Source organism: Protopterus annectens, chromosome 8.part1 (genome assembly GCF_019279795.1).
Source record: "Protopterus annectens isolate FY-2018-M chromosome 8.part1, PAN1.0, whole genome shotgun sequence".
Taxonomy (NCBI): Eukaryota; Metazoa; Chordata; order Ceratodontiformes; family Protopteridae; genus Protopterus; species Protopterus annectens.
Genome location: NC_056742.1, coordinates 355,361,515 through 355,374,475, shown reverse-complemented (window position 1 = coordinate 355,374,475; position 12,961 = coordinate 355,361,515). Strand labels below are relative to the sequence as shown.

General features: G+C 41.5%; 1 protein-coding gene across 1 annotated transcript in view; it reads left to right on the top strand.

Annotated features, from left to right (window-relative positions):
* The window catches only part of WDR59 (WD repeat domain 59), a 1,485,413-nt gene that overhangs the window by 1,302,604 nt on the left and 169,848 nt on the right, over positions 1-12,961 (top strand). The window contains exon 21 of the mRNA XM_044081604.1: positions 1,062-1,209. Within this exon, the coding sequence (XP_043937539.1) occupies positions 1,062-1,209 (148 nt within the window). The remainder of the gene's footprint in view (positions 1-1,061; positions 1,210-12,961) is intronic.

The following is a 12,961-nucleotide window of genomic DNA, read 5'->3' as shown; positions in this document are numbered from 1 at the left end:
GTTCTCTCCTTCTGGTGTAGTGCTGTACCAGTTGTTTAAACCTGTCTTTATCCAAACTGTCAAACCCCACACCCTTTCTTTTCTGGAATTTGGGATCCCCCAGTCTGCTTCTAGCAGATTTTGTTCTCCTAGTAAGTGTTGCCTTCCAGCTTCTCTTACTCAGCTCCTTTGTTCTCTCTCCCCACATTCTTTCATCCTCCTCCCTGTTGATGTATTCCAAGGTTGCTACACTGTACTGATCAGTCAGCACTTACCCACTCCTTTCTCTTCCTCAGCTGTGTGGGCTTTTACTCTAGGTTCTGACTCATCATCACTTTCTTGCTGTCTTCATGGAGTGATGTTCCCTTATGAAACCTTCCACTGCACCTCCTTCCCTTACCTGTTTGATTCATAAACTCCTTTTTGCAGTTGACCTTTTTTTCTGTAATACCACCACCATCTATCGTCTTCTGAATCACTGCTTGCAACTCCCCACCTTCATTTTTAGATTCTTTGAATTGCATAGTATTACTACCTACCAGCCATGCTCAGACTCATCGACCTTCATTCCCCTAATATGTTCCATGAACCTTTTTTGTCATGCTGATGCTAATGCATACTGGTCTTTTCTGCTTTAATGAACACCCCTCCCCAGAGGTTGTGCTTGTTTAATGTATGACCATCAAGCTGTGTAGGGGTATGTACAGTGGATGTGGCATAGTCTCCTAACTCTGTGCATAATATGTGCCATCAGGAATAGCGTGTTTCCTGAAGAAACAGTCATTTAAGATTTATGCTAAGCTGAAGATAATAAGAAAAGAAAATCCTAACAGTTACCCAGTGCAGAGGGCCTTCTAACAGCCAGTCTAATTAGGTAAGTATTTGTTATTTACTTACATCATTACACACCTCACCTTTAAAATCATTTTATATAAATTGCCTTAAACCAGTTATAACCATACAGCTAAAAACCGATTCACTATCTTTACAAAACTTAAAGTGCTGTGTTCCTTGAAACTTTTATATGCTATATTTATAATGTGTATATATATTTTTTACTTTTCCTTCCCACCTTCTTTCAGACTGGCCCACTACAGTCGCATTCACGATGTTCAGACACTGGCCATGCTTTGCAGTGTATTTGAAGCTCAGAATAGACCTCAGGATTTCTTTAATTATTTTGGACCCTTTCCTCAGCGGTCTGCCATGTTTCCACACCACTACAGATATGTAAGTATTGATCTGATCTGATATGATTACTTGAAATTATCTTCACTGATAGAAGTAAAGTATTATGTGCTGCATAAAACATATCTACTTTGGTTTCCCATCTAGAATATAGACTTTTCTAAGACTTAGTTATTACTATTCAGCATTTACTGTATGACTGTTCAGGCAGACTCTACATTTGTGATATGTAAGCATGCAGAAATGCAGGTAAAATAAAATGTGATCCATAGAAGTTATATGAGTGTTGTAGTGACCCCTGTGTTCTTGCTTTTCTCTACCCTATTCCACCTGTCTCAGACTTCTTTAAACTTTCTATAGGTTTGTACTCCACCCTTTACATAAGGACTTCTCAAGGCCACATCATTATTTCTGTGAAGTAATGGTTCCTCTTTGTCTTAAGTCTGCTACAAGATGCCACCTTTGCAGTCAGCCCTTGTCCTTTCTGTTCATTATTGCTCCCCCAGCCTGCTGCCATTTATGCCATGGATTCTGTGCTTGCTAATCTCCCCTTTCTCTGCTTTCTTCAACCATATGTATTCCTAGTGTTCTGAGCCTTTTTTCATATTCTTTTCCCAGTTCTTTCTTTTGTCGTCTTAGCTTGGTTGTTTTCATTTTGAAGTTCTTCTCCTTATATGGCTTTCAAAACTAAACATGGTATTCCAGATGAGCCTTTTCCAGATCCCTTTGTAATGGGATGGTGGTACATGAAATCCCTAACAATTTACCACAGTGTTCGTTTGGTCTTTGTCATTGTATTTTTGTATAGTGCACCGGTATTCAGACAAGGAGTGATAAGCACCTAAGCACTCTGCAGTGAGCGCAACAGTTGATACATTCATGTGTTGTTTTATTGTGGTTCATATGGCTGTTTCATTAAGTCTCAAACTTGCATGTGCATTTTTTTAACCTGTACCATCACTGGCAAACATATAAAGTCCCTTAAAATACGGAGTAAGAAATGTGGAAAATGCAGTTGTGTTCATCAGTAGCAGACCTGGAAAATACCTTAAAGTGTGGAGTAAGAACTGTAAAACATGCAGATTTGTGAGTGTATTCTTCATAATGGTAGATAGCTAAGTAATGGCAATTTTGCTGCAAAAATTCATAATATGAATTGAGGAGCATGAAACCGTGGCCATCAGCTTGTAGAAATGGGTAGGTATTGTTTCCTGAAGGCCAGCCAAAGCAATTCTCACTGTAAATGTAGACTGGACATTCAATTTGTAGTGTTTGGAGAATGCATGAATGAATGTTCAGGTAACAGCTAGCCTCCACTGACAAGAGTTTTTCCCTGTGTGTATTTCTTCCCATTACCCATCAAATGTCAGCTTCTTCTATTTCCTGGAAAGTGGAAGGAAGGCCATTATCCAATCAACCAGCCATCCTGGTTTGTCTGCTGAGCCTTACTTCTGTTACCCCTATGGCAGCCAGAACAGGCGGTACTCCCACAGTGCCAGCCCAGTGATTTATGTTCACTTCAATGTAAATTCTAACTACAGAACACAAATAAGCCAATTGATATGTTGTCATCCTTAGTTCTTCATTCTGTATGCTGCTACATGCAGTCTCTGCTGAGTGTCAGTATTACTGTGGAGAGGTCAGCCTGTCTGTATTCAGTATGAGTGATGTGGGATAAGCTAATCACTACAATCGTCCTGAGCTGTTTCCTTAAACACCCAGGTATCTAGTCAGTTCTGGATCTCCTTAGCTGCAGTCAGAGCTTCATCCATCTTAACCAAACAGCTAGCTTCCCAGCAAGAGTTTTGTTATGTTTTATTTTAATAGAAAATAGTGATTTTAGCCAGGCACTTGGATAGCATGCGTTTAGGAACTAGTCAACTTTATTTCTTTTTTTTCACTAGAAGAATGTTTTATTTAATTTTGAAAGTGATTCTTAAAAATTAATATTTTGCAGTGTTTCTTAGTGAAATACAATAAAAATAAAGAATGCTGTATTAACTGAAGTGACTGTTTAGAATATATACAAACATGCCTGAGAGTAGAGTAGGCTGAAATAAATAATGAGAAAACCTTAAATGAAGCATAAGTAGTAGAGTTAAGATGTATAAATTCTCAATTTAATGGATTTATAGTATGTAGGTAAGTTAAAACCAAGTGTTCATTGTAATTTTGAGAATGTTCATCTTGTAGTATTATGCTGTAAATACACATTCATGAGATGTTATACTTTTGTCGGTACATGCGTATTATCGCGACCACATTCTGATTGTCTCGCAGTCAGGTTAGAAATCTGTCATAAATCTTGACATTATGGACAAACAAGTTACTGTCCTTAATGTCATGATTTCTGACAGATTAGTAACCTGGATGCGATATTTTACTGTTCTGGAAATCGGAGTTGAGATGAGCCCAGTGGTATGTAAAGAAAATGTACTGGCTACTTCTGGAACTCGGTTCAGAAAACCAAGAAATTCACTCCATCAGCTTTCCCTTTCCATCCTGTACATACCATGCTGGCCCCCGGGAGTGTTATCTCGTGTTTTTTATGCTTACTGCTAAAAGTTTCATGTCTGCAGATATTACCTTTTACCCTTTTTTTGGCTGGTGTCAGGACCCTCAACCTTTACAACATTTCTGGGGAAGGGAATGTGCTGCAAAGGCAAGTCATTGCATCCGTTCAGAAAATGTCATTGCTTGAAAGGAGTATGTCTATGTATTTTCTGGCTGGGACTTTTGGGTACACGGCTGACAGAAGCACAGTTGTAGTCATTCCCGATGTACATATTTTTAACTGTGCTTACATATGCAGAGGTAGTTCTGTAGTTGTGATTTTACTTGGTTTTGCTCTGTTCTGCTTGCACGGTTGTGTCAAGGGTTTCATTTTAAAAAATGTCGCCGACGGATGTCCTGCTGGAAGAGGAATTTGGGACTTAGTAATGCTCCCTGGTGATACCCAGTGTCACAGATAGCTGGTCAGTGCATTATCCACCCCTACCAAAACACAAACACTCGTTTGTCCATAATGCCAAGAATTATGACACATTCAGAATGTGGTTGCGATAATACGTAAGTACCCTTTTGTCCATGGATACTTAGTGAAGTCCTTTAGGAATATCCTGTTTCTTTTTACCTTGATCTCTGTGTAAGCAACTTCTCAAAGGAGTAATAAAAAAATCTTCAAATTGTGGAGTATATGGTGTTTGCCATTTTCTTGTGATGCCTTTTCTTGTCGCAGCTAAGATTGTCTATAGTATATAAAAGTATTCCAGGTTCCTTTCATATTTGTTTATTTCATGGATTTAATTAATTTAGGAGTTTATTTATTTTGAGAATGTGATAAATTTTAAAATTTATCTTGCCCATAGATCCTTACATTTTGCAGAAGGAAACAGTCTATTATATCTAGGTTATATTCCAAAATGAATGTTTGCACTGTTTTTATATTTGTACCCTTCTAAACCGTTATACTAACACATTAAGTTATTTTCCAGAATAATAATTTTTGTTCGTATGTTGTCCCAAAGAACTCTTTTATTATCATAAGGAGGATTAATATATCAAACCAGATTTTCTAATCTATATTGCTTAAGATTGTTGTTTTAAAAATTTTTAGTATACAATTTATATATCTAGACTGAGAAGGCTTTGCAATAATAAATTGAATATAGTTCCATAACTATATCCAAAAGGGATGATTTGTTTTAGTCTTTTCAATATCAGCTTCCATTTCACTGGTGTTTAGCAGTGAGTAATGCAAGTTTTCCACTTTGAAGTATATCTAGGATCTAACCAAATTAGGACAACTTTGAAAATTGTTGCTTTGACATAGGATTAAATATTTGGAAAATGTATACCTCCTAATTCCCAGGATCTACTGTTATGGTGATAATTATTCTAGGTTTCTTCGGGAACCAGAGAAAATTTATTAGTAGTTTATTAAATTGTTTCAAATTATTTTTATTTGGTGGTACACTTAATGCTTGAATAATATATAAAGTTTTGGTGAACAGAATCATTTTTATTGGTTATATAAATCCACTGTAAACTCTACTAACCACAGCCCTAAGCAATTCTGGTCCACTATTAACACTATCCTCCACCCAGGGAAGGTTGATACCCCCCAGCCATCCATTCCCCCCTCCTCCAGCAATATTGCTGAATCCTTCAACAAACACTTCACTGAAACTATAACATCTCTAAACAAACAACACTTCCCTACAACAGCCCCCCCAACTCCTAACCCTAAACCCCCCACTCCACTTTTCTTCTTTACCTCAGTACCTACCTCCAACATAAAAAGACTATTGTCAAAACTTAAACCCACCAAACTCGCAGCTGACAACCTCCCCTCTGAATACTTGAAAATTGCAACTGGTACACTAGCCTACCCAATTTCAATTCTAATCAACTGTTCCATAACAGAAGGCTATGTTCCCTTGATATGGAAAATATCCCAAATTATTCCTCTCTACAAAGGCACCTCCTCCACCGACCTCTCCAATTACCACCCCATTGCTGTCCTCTCCCCTCTCTCCAAGATACTTGAAAAATGTATCAACACCCAGGTCTCCAACTACCCCCTAGCTAATAATCTCCTCCAAAACCCAACATGGTTTCAGTCCATATCAGTGCACTACCTCCGCTCTGCTCTCCTTCACCAACACTATACTTCATCACAAAAACAATGGCCTCTCTTCTACTGCCGTATTTCTAGATCTCTCAAAGGCCTTTGACATCACATCTCATGAGCTACTACTCTCCCCAACCTCACCTTCCCACAATCAACCTGCAACTGGTTCCACAGCTATCTACATGGATGCCAGCAATCTGTAATCTGGGACAGTAACCTATCACCTCGCCTCCCAGTTACCCCCGGAGTTCCACAAGGGTCTATCCTTGGCCCTCTGCTATTCTCACTTTTCACTAACAACCTACATACTGCCACCACACACGCAGCTCTTATACAGTATGCAGATGACTCTACTCTCATCTGCTCTGCCCCCACTCTACCAGAACTACAACAAATCACACAGGAATCATTCTCTTCTGTAGAAAGCTGAATATCAAATGCTCAGCTCCTACTCAACCCAAGTAAGACAAAACTTCTCCTGTTCCAACCTTTCAGAGCCACCCAAAACACCCCCCACTTCAACATTCTCGCCAAAGACAATACCATCATCTCTCCATTAAAACTCACAAAATTACTCGGTGTGGAAATAGACAACAAACTTAGATTTGATACCCACATATTTCTCACAATAAAAAAAGTTCACAAGAAACTTGGTGCATTATATCAAAGCCACCAATTCCTAACCAAGGCGGCTAGAATCTCCATAGCCAATTCCCAGCTAATCACCACCCTATTCTATGCATCCCCCATACTTACCAACCTTAGACATACAAACCTACACAAGCTGAATGTTTGTTGCAACAAAATTGCTAAATTTGCCACTGGAACCTCCTACCGCAGCCATCATTGTATCTCTCTTAAAAAACTAAACTGGCTAGAACTCCCACAACTCCTTCACTTTAATCAACTCACCCTCGCTCATAAACTTATTAACCACCCACATAACATCCCTTCAAACCCTTCTCCAACCCTATCACTCCAATGGGCCCCTAAGATCAAGCAACAAAAATCAACTCACTGTTATCAAACCCAAAAACTCAGCAGGGAGAAGCCATATTTTCATGTACCATATCTAAACTTTACAACAATCTTCCACCCTCTATAACTACTCTACCTTCCAGCAGCCTTTTCAAGACTGCGCTCAAATTCCACTTAAATTTTCACTTGCTTTGTCCTTGTTCTAATCCAGACTAACACCCCCACCTAGACTCTTAACCCAACTTATACTACCGCCACTACTAACCACAGTCAGAATTGGCTAATTGGCTTTACATACTTTAAAATCTTGTCTGACAACTTTACTAATATTATAAACGACAAGAAACTATCTTAACTTGCAACATTTACTGTATATATTGTTGATAATCAATATCTTGTTGTATTAAAGCCAACAACCTGTAATGTTGATGTTCTTCATCTCACATTGCTGCAGTCATAACCTGTGGGTAGTCCGCTGTCCTCGGTCGGCCCGAATACCAAAGTATTAGGCTGGTGTCGGTCATGGGCGCTCAGATCTGATGTCAGTGCGTCATGGTATTAAAGCGCATGACCGACGTCATATCCTCAGTCTTTTTTGCCGCATGATCCGAAGCAGAAGCAGCGTTTGCAAGTGCCGTTCGGCGTTCTGAAATTTTCGTATTCTGAGTTTCAGACCGAAACCAAGTTGGGCTAAGTACCCCGTTGGGGAATATTTTTGTTTTTTCTTGCCTCAGTTAATTCCGTATGTCAGAAAAAGTGAATAATTGTATTTCTTGTGGGAAACAGATACCGCATAGGGATTACCACTCTCTCTGTATTCCTTGTTTGGGGCCTGAGCACGACGTAGTCGGGTGTCGCTTCTGTGCTAGATTTAATAAGCGCACCATTAAACGTAGGTTAGATTGCGCTAGGCTTGTCTTCGGTAAGCGGTGTAATTACAATATGCCGTCGGATCCTCCGACGCCCGCTACCGCTAAGAAGCGCAAGGAAAAGTCGTTAAGATCCAAGCAGGATGAGTCGTCCATTCCGGACGCCGGTTCTTTAGAAACTACGGTGGAATCTGTAGATCCAGCCGAGGTTTCAGTTGAGTCTCAGGGGGAGCCGTTAATTTCGCAAGATGTGGCCTCTCAGGAGTCAGGTCAGGCTGTGAGGGGGCCTCTCAGGTTGCTGTACTCCCCTCTTTGCCTAAGGTGGTTAGGCCTTCTCCTTCTGTCTCTAAGGTACCTTCCAAGGTCAGGCCTGGTTTGCCTTCCTCAGGTGTCAGTCCTAGTTCTGCAGGTTCTGTGCCTAAAAAACACATGCTTAAAATGGCAGAAGATTTGATTTCTTTAATCAGGGGTTCTATGCCCCCTCCAGATAAGAGGTCTAGGGTGGAGCCAGAGGTGGAAAGTTTGGAACAGGCTTCAGATTACTCAGAGTCTTCGGCTGAAGACATTCAGGATTTTCCTCCTTATTCTGATTCAGACGCAGAGGATTCCAGTCCTTCTGCTTCCCCTCCAGAGGATTTTTCTTTTTCAGAAACCCTGCATTCTATGAGGGAGCATTTTAAATGGGAAGGTCAGGATTTTTCAGATTCCCGAAAGAGGCTTAGGGAATTTTTGTTTTTACCACAACATCGGCCTTTGGCTATACCTCCTGTTTTGGATGTTGTTCAGGATGTTTTCTCTGAGGCCTCTCTTAATCCAGACTCTTTGCCTCCTGCGCCTGTTAAGCCAGATAGGTATTACAGAGTGCCAGAGGCTCATAAATATCTGTATAAGAGCCCAAGGGCTGACCCAGAAACTATTAGCCAGGGACCTAAGGGGGTCAGGGCTTCTGTTGTAAAGAATCCAGTTCCTTTGGATAAAGATTCTAGAGCTTTGGATAGGTGGGGTAAAAAAGTGTATACCTCTTCCACTCTAGCAATGAGGGCTTTAAATTGCCAGTTTCATATGTTGAAGTACCAGAATTTTCTCCTTACTCAATTAAAGTCTAAGGTAGATGCTTTGGCAGGGGGCATAGAGTGTAAGGAATTACAGGATTTGGTTCATGCCTCTGATCAGGTGGGTAAGCATTCTTTGCAGTGTGGTTTCGATGCTTTACAGGCTTCTTCCAGGGTGGCTGCCACTGGATCAGTTATTCGCAGGCACTCCTGGCTTAAGGATCAGAACTTGTCAGAGCATGTTAAAGCTAGAATTTTGGATGCTCCTTTGCAGTCTGAAGTTTTGTTTGGTACTCCTGTGGAGTCTGTCTTAAAGAAAATGGAAGACAAGGCTAAGTCTATGCAGACTGTTAAAGATTTTTTGCAGGTGCAGCCCCCTAAGTTTAGCAGAAATTGGCCTACTAAGGGATGGGCTTATCCTTCTTCTGATTTACAGTCTAGGGGTAGATCTAGACGTGGTAGGAGCAGAGCTCAGGGTACTTTCAGGCCTAGAACGTGGAGTTCCCCTGCACAATCTACAGGTGAGGGCAGGGGCCAGTCCTTTCGTAAACAGGCCCAATGACCTGCATCTTCAGCTGCCAGATCCTTCCTGTCTGGCAGCTCCTTTGGGAGGAAAGTTGGCACTCTTCAAGCAAAACTGGCTTTTAGTCACCCAGGACAAATGGGCGTTGGACATTATAGACCGAGGCTACAAGTTTTATTTCCACACATTGCCTCCTTTCAAAGGCATGCCAGATGTTCCTCCTCAGCAAAGGGTAGAGGCTCACAAACAAATTTCTTTACTTCTTCAAATGGGGGCTATACAGCAGGTCCCTCCGTCAGAAGTGGGCCTAGGATTTTATTCTCGCCTGTTTCTTGTACCAAAGAAAGGGAACACTTGGAGGCCAATTTTGGATTTATCTATCCTCAACACATACCTGGACATTCCAAAATTCAAAATGTTGACATTGCAACAACTTCTGCCTCTGTTGGGCAAAGATCACTGGATGGTAACTCTGGATCTCAAAGAGGCTTATCTTCATGTTCCTATCAGGCCCAGTTGCAGGAGATTCCTGCGTTTTCGGGCTGGGACTTTACATTATCAGTTCTCTGCATTGCCCTTTGGCTTATCTACTGCGCCCAGGGTGTTTACGAAGGTTCTGGCTCCAGTAATAGCCTTCTTAAGGTTAAGAGGAATTCAAATTTATCCTTATTTGGATGATTGCCTGATTCTTGCTCAAGACAAAAACAAGCTACTTCGCCATCTACAGTATGTTATGGCAGTGTTAAGGTGCCTAGGGTATTCTGTGAACGAAACAAAGTCCAGTCTAGTACCCTCTCAGGAAATGTGCTTTCTGGGTGTGAGACTGAATACAGCTTCTCAGATCGCTTTTTTGACCCTGGACAAACAAAGAAACCTTTCACTTTACTTCCAACAATTGTCTCTACGGTCCAGGCTGACTGCAAGGACTGTCCTTCAAGCCTTGGGGTTCATGGCATCTTGTATTCTGGTGCTTCCCAATGCCAAACTGCATATGAGGAAGCTACAATGGTATCTCAAAAATGTATGGACACAACACTGCCACGATCTGGACACTGTCATTCAGATAATACCTTGCATTCAAAAGGAATTTTTGTGGTGGGCTCAGGAATGTCACCTAAACAAGGGACTCTCTGTGACATGACCAGAGGTGAGTTAGATCTTAACGACAGATGCCTCGGACAAGGCTTGGGGAGCTCACCTCAATGGAAAATGGGTTCAAGACACGTGGCCTGCCAGACTTCAACATTTACATATCAACTTGAAGGAGATGTTAGCGGTCCAATTTGCATTGATGGCTTTCAAGGATCTACTTCACCCAGGACAAGTGTTGATTCAAACAGACAACACAACTGTCATGTGGTACATCAACAAGCAAGGGGGAACCCATTCGTACCCTCTTTGCAGGCAAGCTATGATTTTGTGGGAGACTGCTCTCAGTTTGCACCTCACTCTTCAGGCAAGGTTTCTGCCAGGAGCACAGAACTCCTTAGCAGATGTTTTGAGCAGACAGATGGTGGATCCCCACGAGTGGAAATTGGATCCTCATGTATTTCGACAGTTGACAGTGATATGGGGGACTCCAGACATAGATCTGTTCGCTTCTCCACTAAATTTCCAGTTGCCAAAGTTTTGCACAAAGATGTTTCATCCAACAGCTTGGAAAGTGGATGCTCTATCATTCAGTTGGAGCAATCTTCACGTCTATGCCTTTCCTCCTCTGCCTCTCCTTCCCAAGGTGCTCTTGAAGGTCAGACAAGACAAAGCTCTCCATGATTCTAATAGCTCCAGATTGGCCTCGACAGCCACTGGTACCCTCTGCTGAGGAGTTTAGTACGGGAGCCTCCTTGGCCTTTGCCTTCAATTCCACACCTTTTGTCTCAGGCAGGCAACCATTTCCTCAATGTCAGGATTCAGTCCCTGCATCTAACAGCCTGGCATATTCTGTTCTAGAACCTGGAGGGTCGCAGCTTCCTCAACAAGTTTTGAATGTTATTTTGGAGGCCAGAAGGCCTAGTACAAGGAAAGTTTATGCTGATAAATGGAGGAGATTTTTTATTTGGAGCAAAGCAAAGAGCTTTGATGTTTCCAGGCCTGATTTGAGTGTTTCTCTTCAATATCTTACGAATTATTAGACAAGGGTTTGTCTTTCTCCTCTGTAAAAGTTCATGCTGCAGCCATTTCTGCTCACTATGACTGTGACCCACCATTATTCTCTCATCCTTTGTTTAAGCAATTCCTTAGAGGGCAAAGAACATAAGACCCCCAGAGCTCCTACTCCTTCCTGGGATCTCAATTTTGTGTTGGAAAAACTTACTTTACCTCCTTTTGAACCTGCAGCTACGTCTGAGTTAAAGTTTTTGTCTTGGAAGACTGCTTTTTTGTTGGCCATTACGTCTGCTAGAAGGGTATCTGAATTACAGGCTCTTATGGCAGTTGAACCCTTCCTGATTTTTCATAAGGATAGGGTATCTCTGCGTACTAACCCTACTTTTATGCCTAAAGTGGTTTCAAATGTGGCCTTGAACCAATCTATTCATTTGCCTACTTTTATGCTGATCCCCAAAATAAAGGGGAGAAAATTTTGCACACTTTGGATATTCACAGGCAGTTGCGTTATTATTTGAGCAGGACTAAAGGGTTCAGACAGTCTCAACAGTTATTTGTTTCTTTTGCTTTGGCCTCTCAGGGGAAACCTGTTTCAAAACAAACTATTTCTAAGTGGATTGGCCAGTGTATTACTTTTTGTTATTCTCATCATGGTAAGGAGATTCCGGCTGGAATCAGACCTCATTCCACTAGGGCTACTGCCACTTCTACTGCTTTTTAAGGGTGTAGCTACTAAAGATATTTTGGAAGCAGCTACTTGGAGTTCAGTGCACACTTTTCTAAACATTACCATCTCCCTCTTTATTCCAAATCTAGGGCTGGATTTGCCACTGCAGTCTTACAGGGCTTATTAGCAGCTCCCAATGCTTTATGATTTTGCCAGCCTCCCTTTACCTTTGCTTTGGGATTCTACCCACAGGTTATGACTGCAGCAATGTGAGATGAAGAACATAGTACAGTTTTGTACCTACCATAAATGTAGATGTTCGAAGATCCACATTGCTGCAGTCCAATTTACCCTCCCTCCTTCCCCTCTGTAGTTTGGAGTTGTTGTATGGTTTGGGTGGTACATGTTGTTTGTACATGGGTTTTGGCTGTGGCCTTTCTTTTTAGGGCCTTCTGACATCTGGGGCAAGAAAAGACTGAGGATATGACGTCGGTCATGCGCTTTAATACCATGACGCACTGACATCAGATCTGAGCGCCCATGACCGACGCCAGCCTAATACTTTGGTATTCGGGCCGACCGAGGACAGCGGACTACCCACAGGTTATGACTGCAGCAATGTGGATCTTCGAACATCTACATTTATGGTAGGTACAAAACTGTACTTTTACTATTGCTGCAATTTTGTATCTCTATTTATCATGCATATGATGTGGAGCTTTTCTCCCCGGGTATCCACTGAAAAAAGACCTGCGTCTAGTCAGAATTTCCCGGTAAACAAATGTAAAATAAAATAAATAAAGATAATTTATTCCATATAGATGTTAGGCGGAAGACATGGCCGAAGGCAGGAAGAGAGGAGAAAGGCTAGGACTGTGGTAGTGAGGGTTGGAACTTTGAATGTTGGCAGTATGACTGGTATAGGGAGAGAGAGCTAGCTGATATGATGGACAGAAGGAAGGTTGG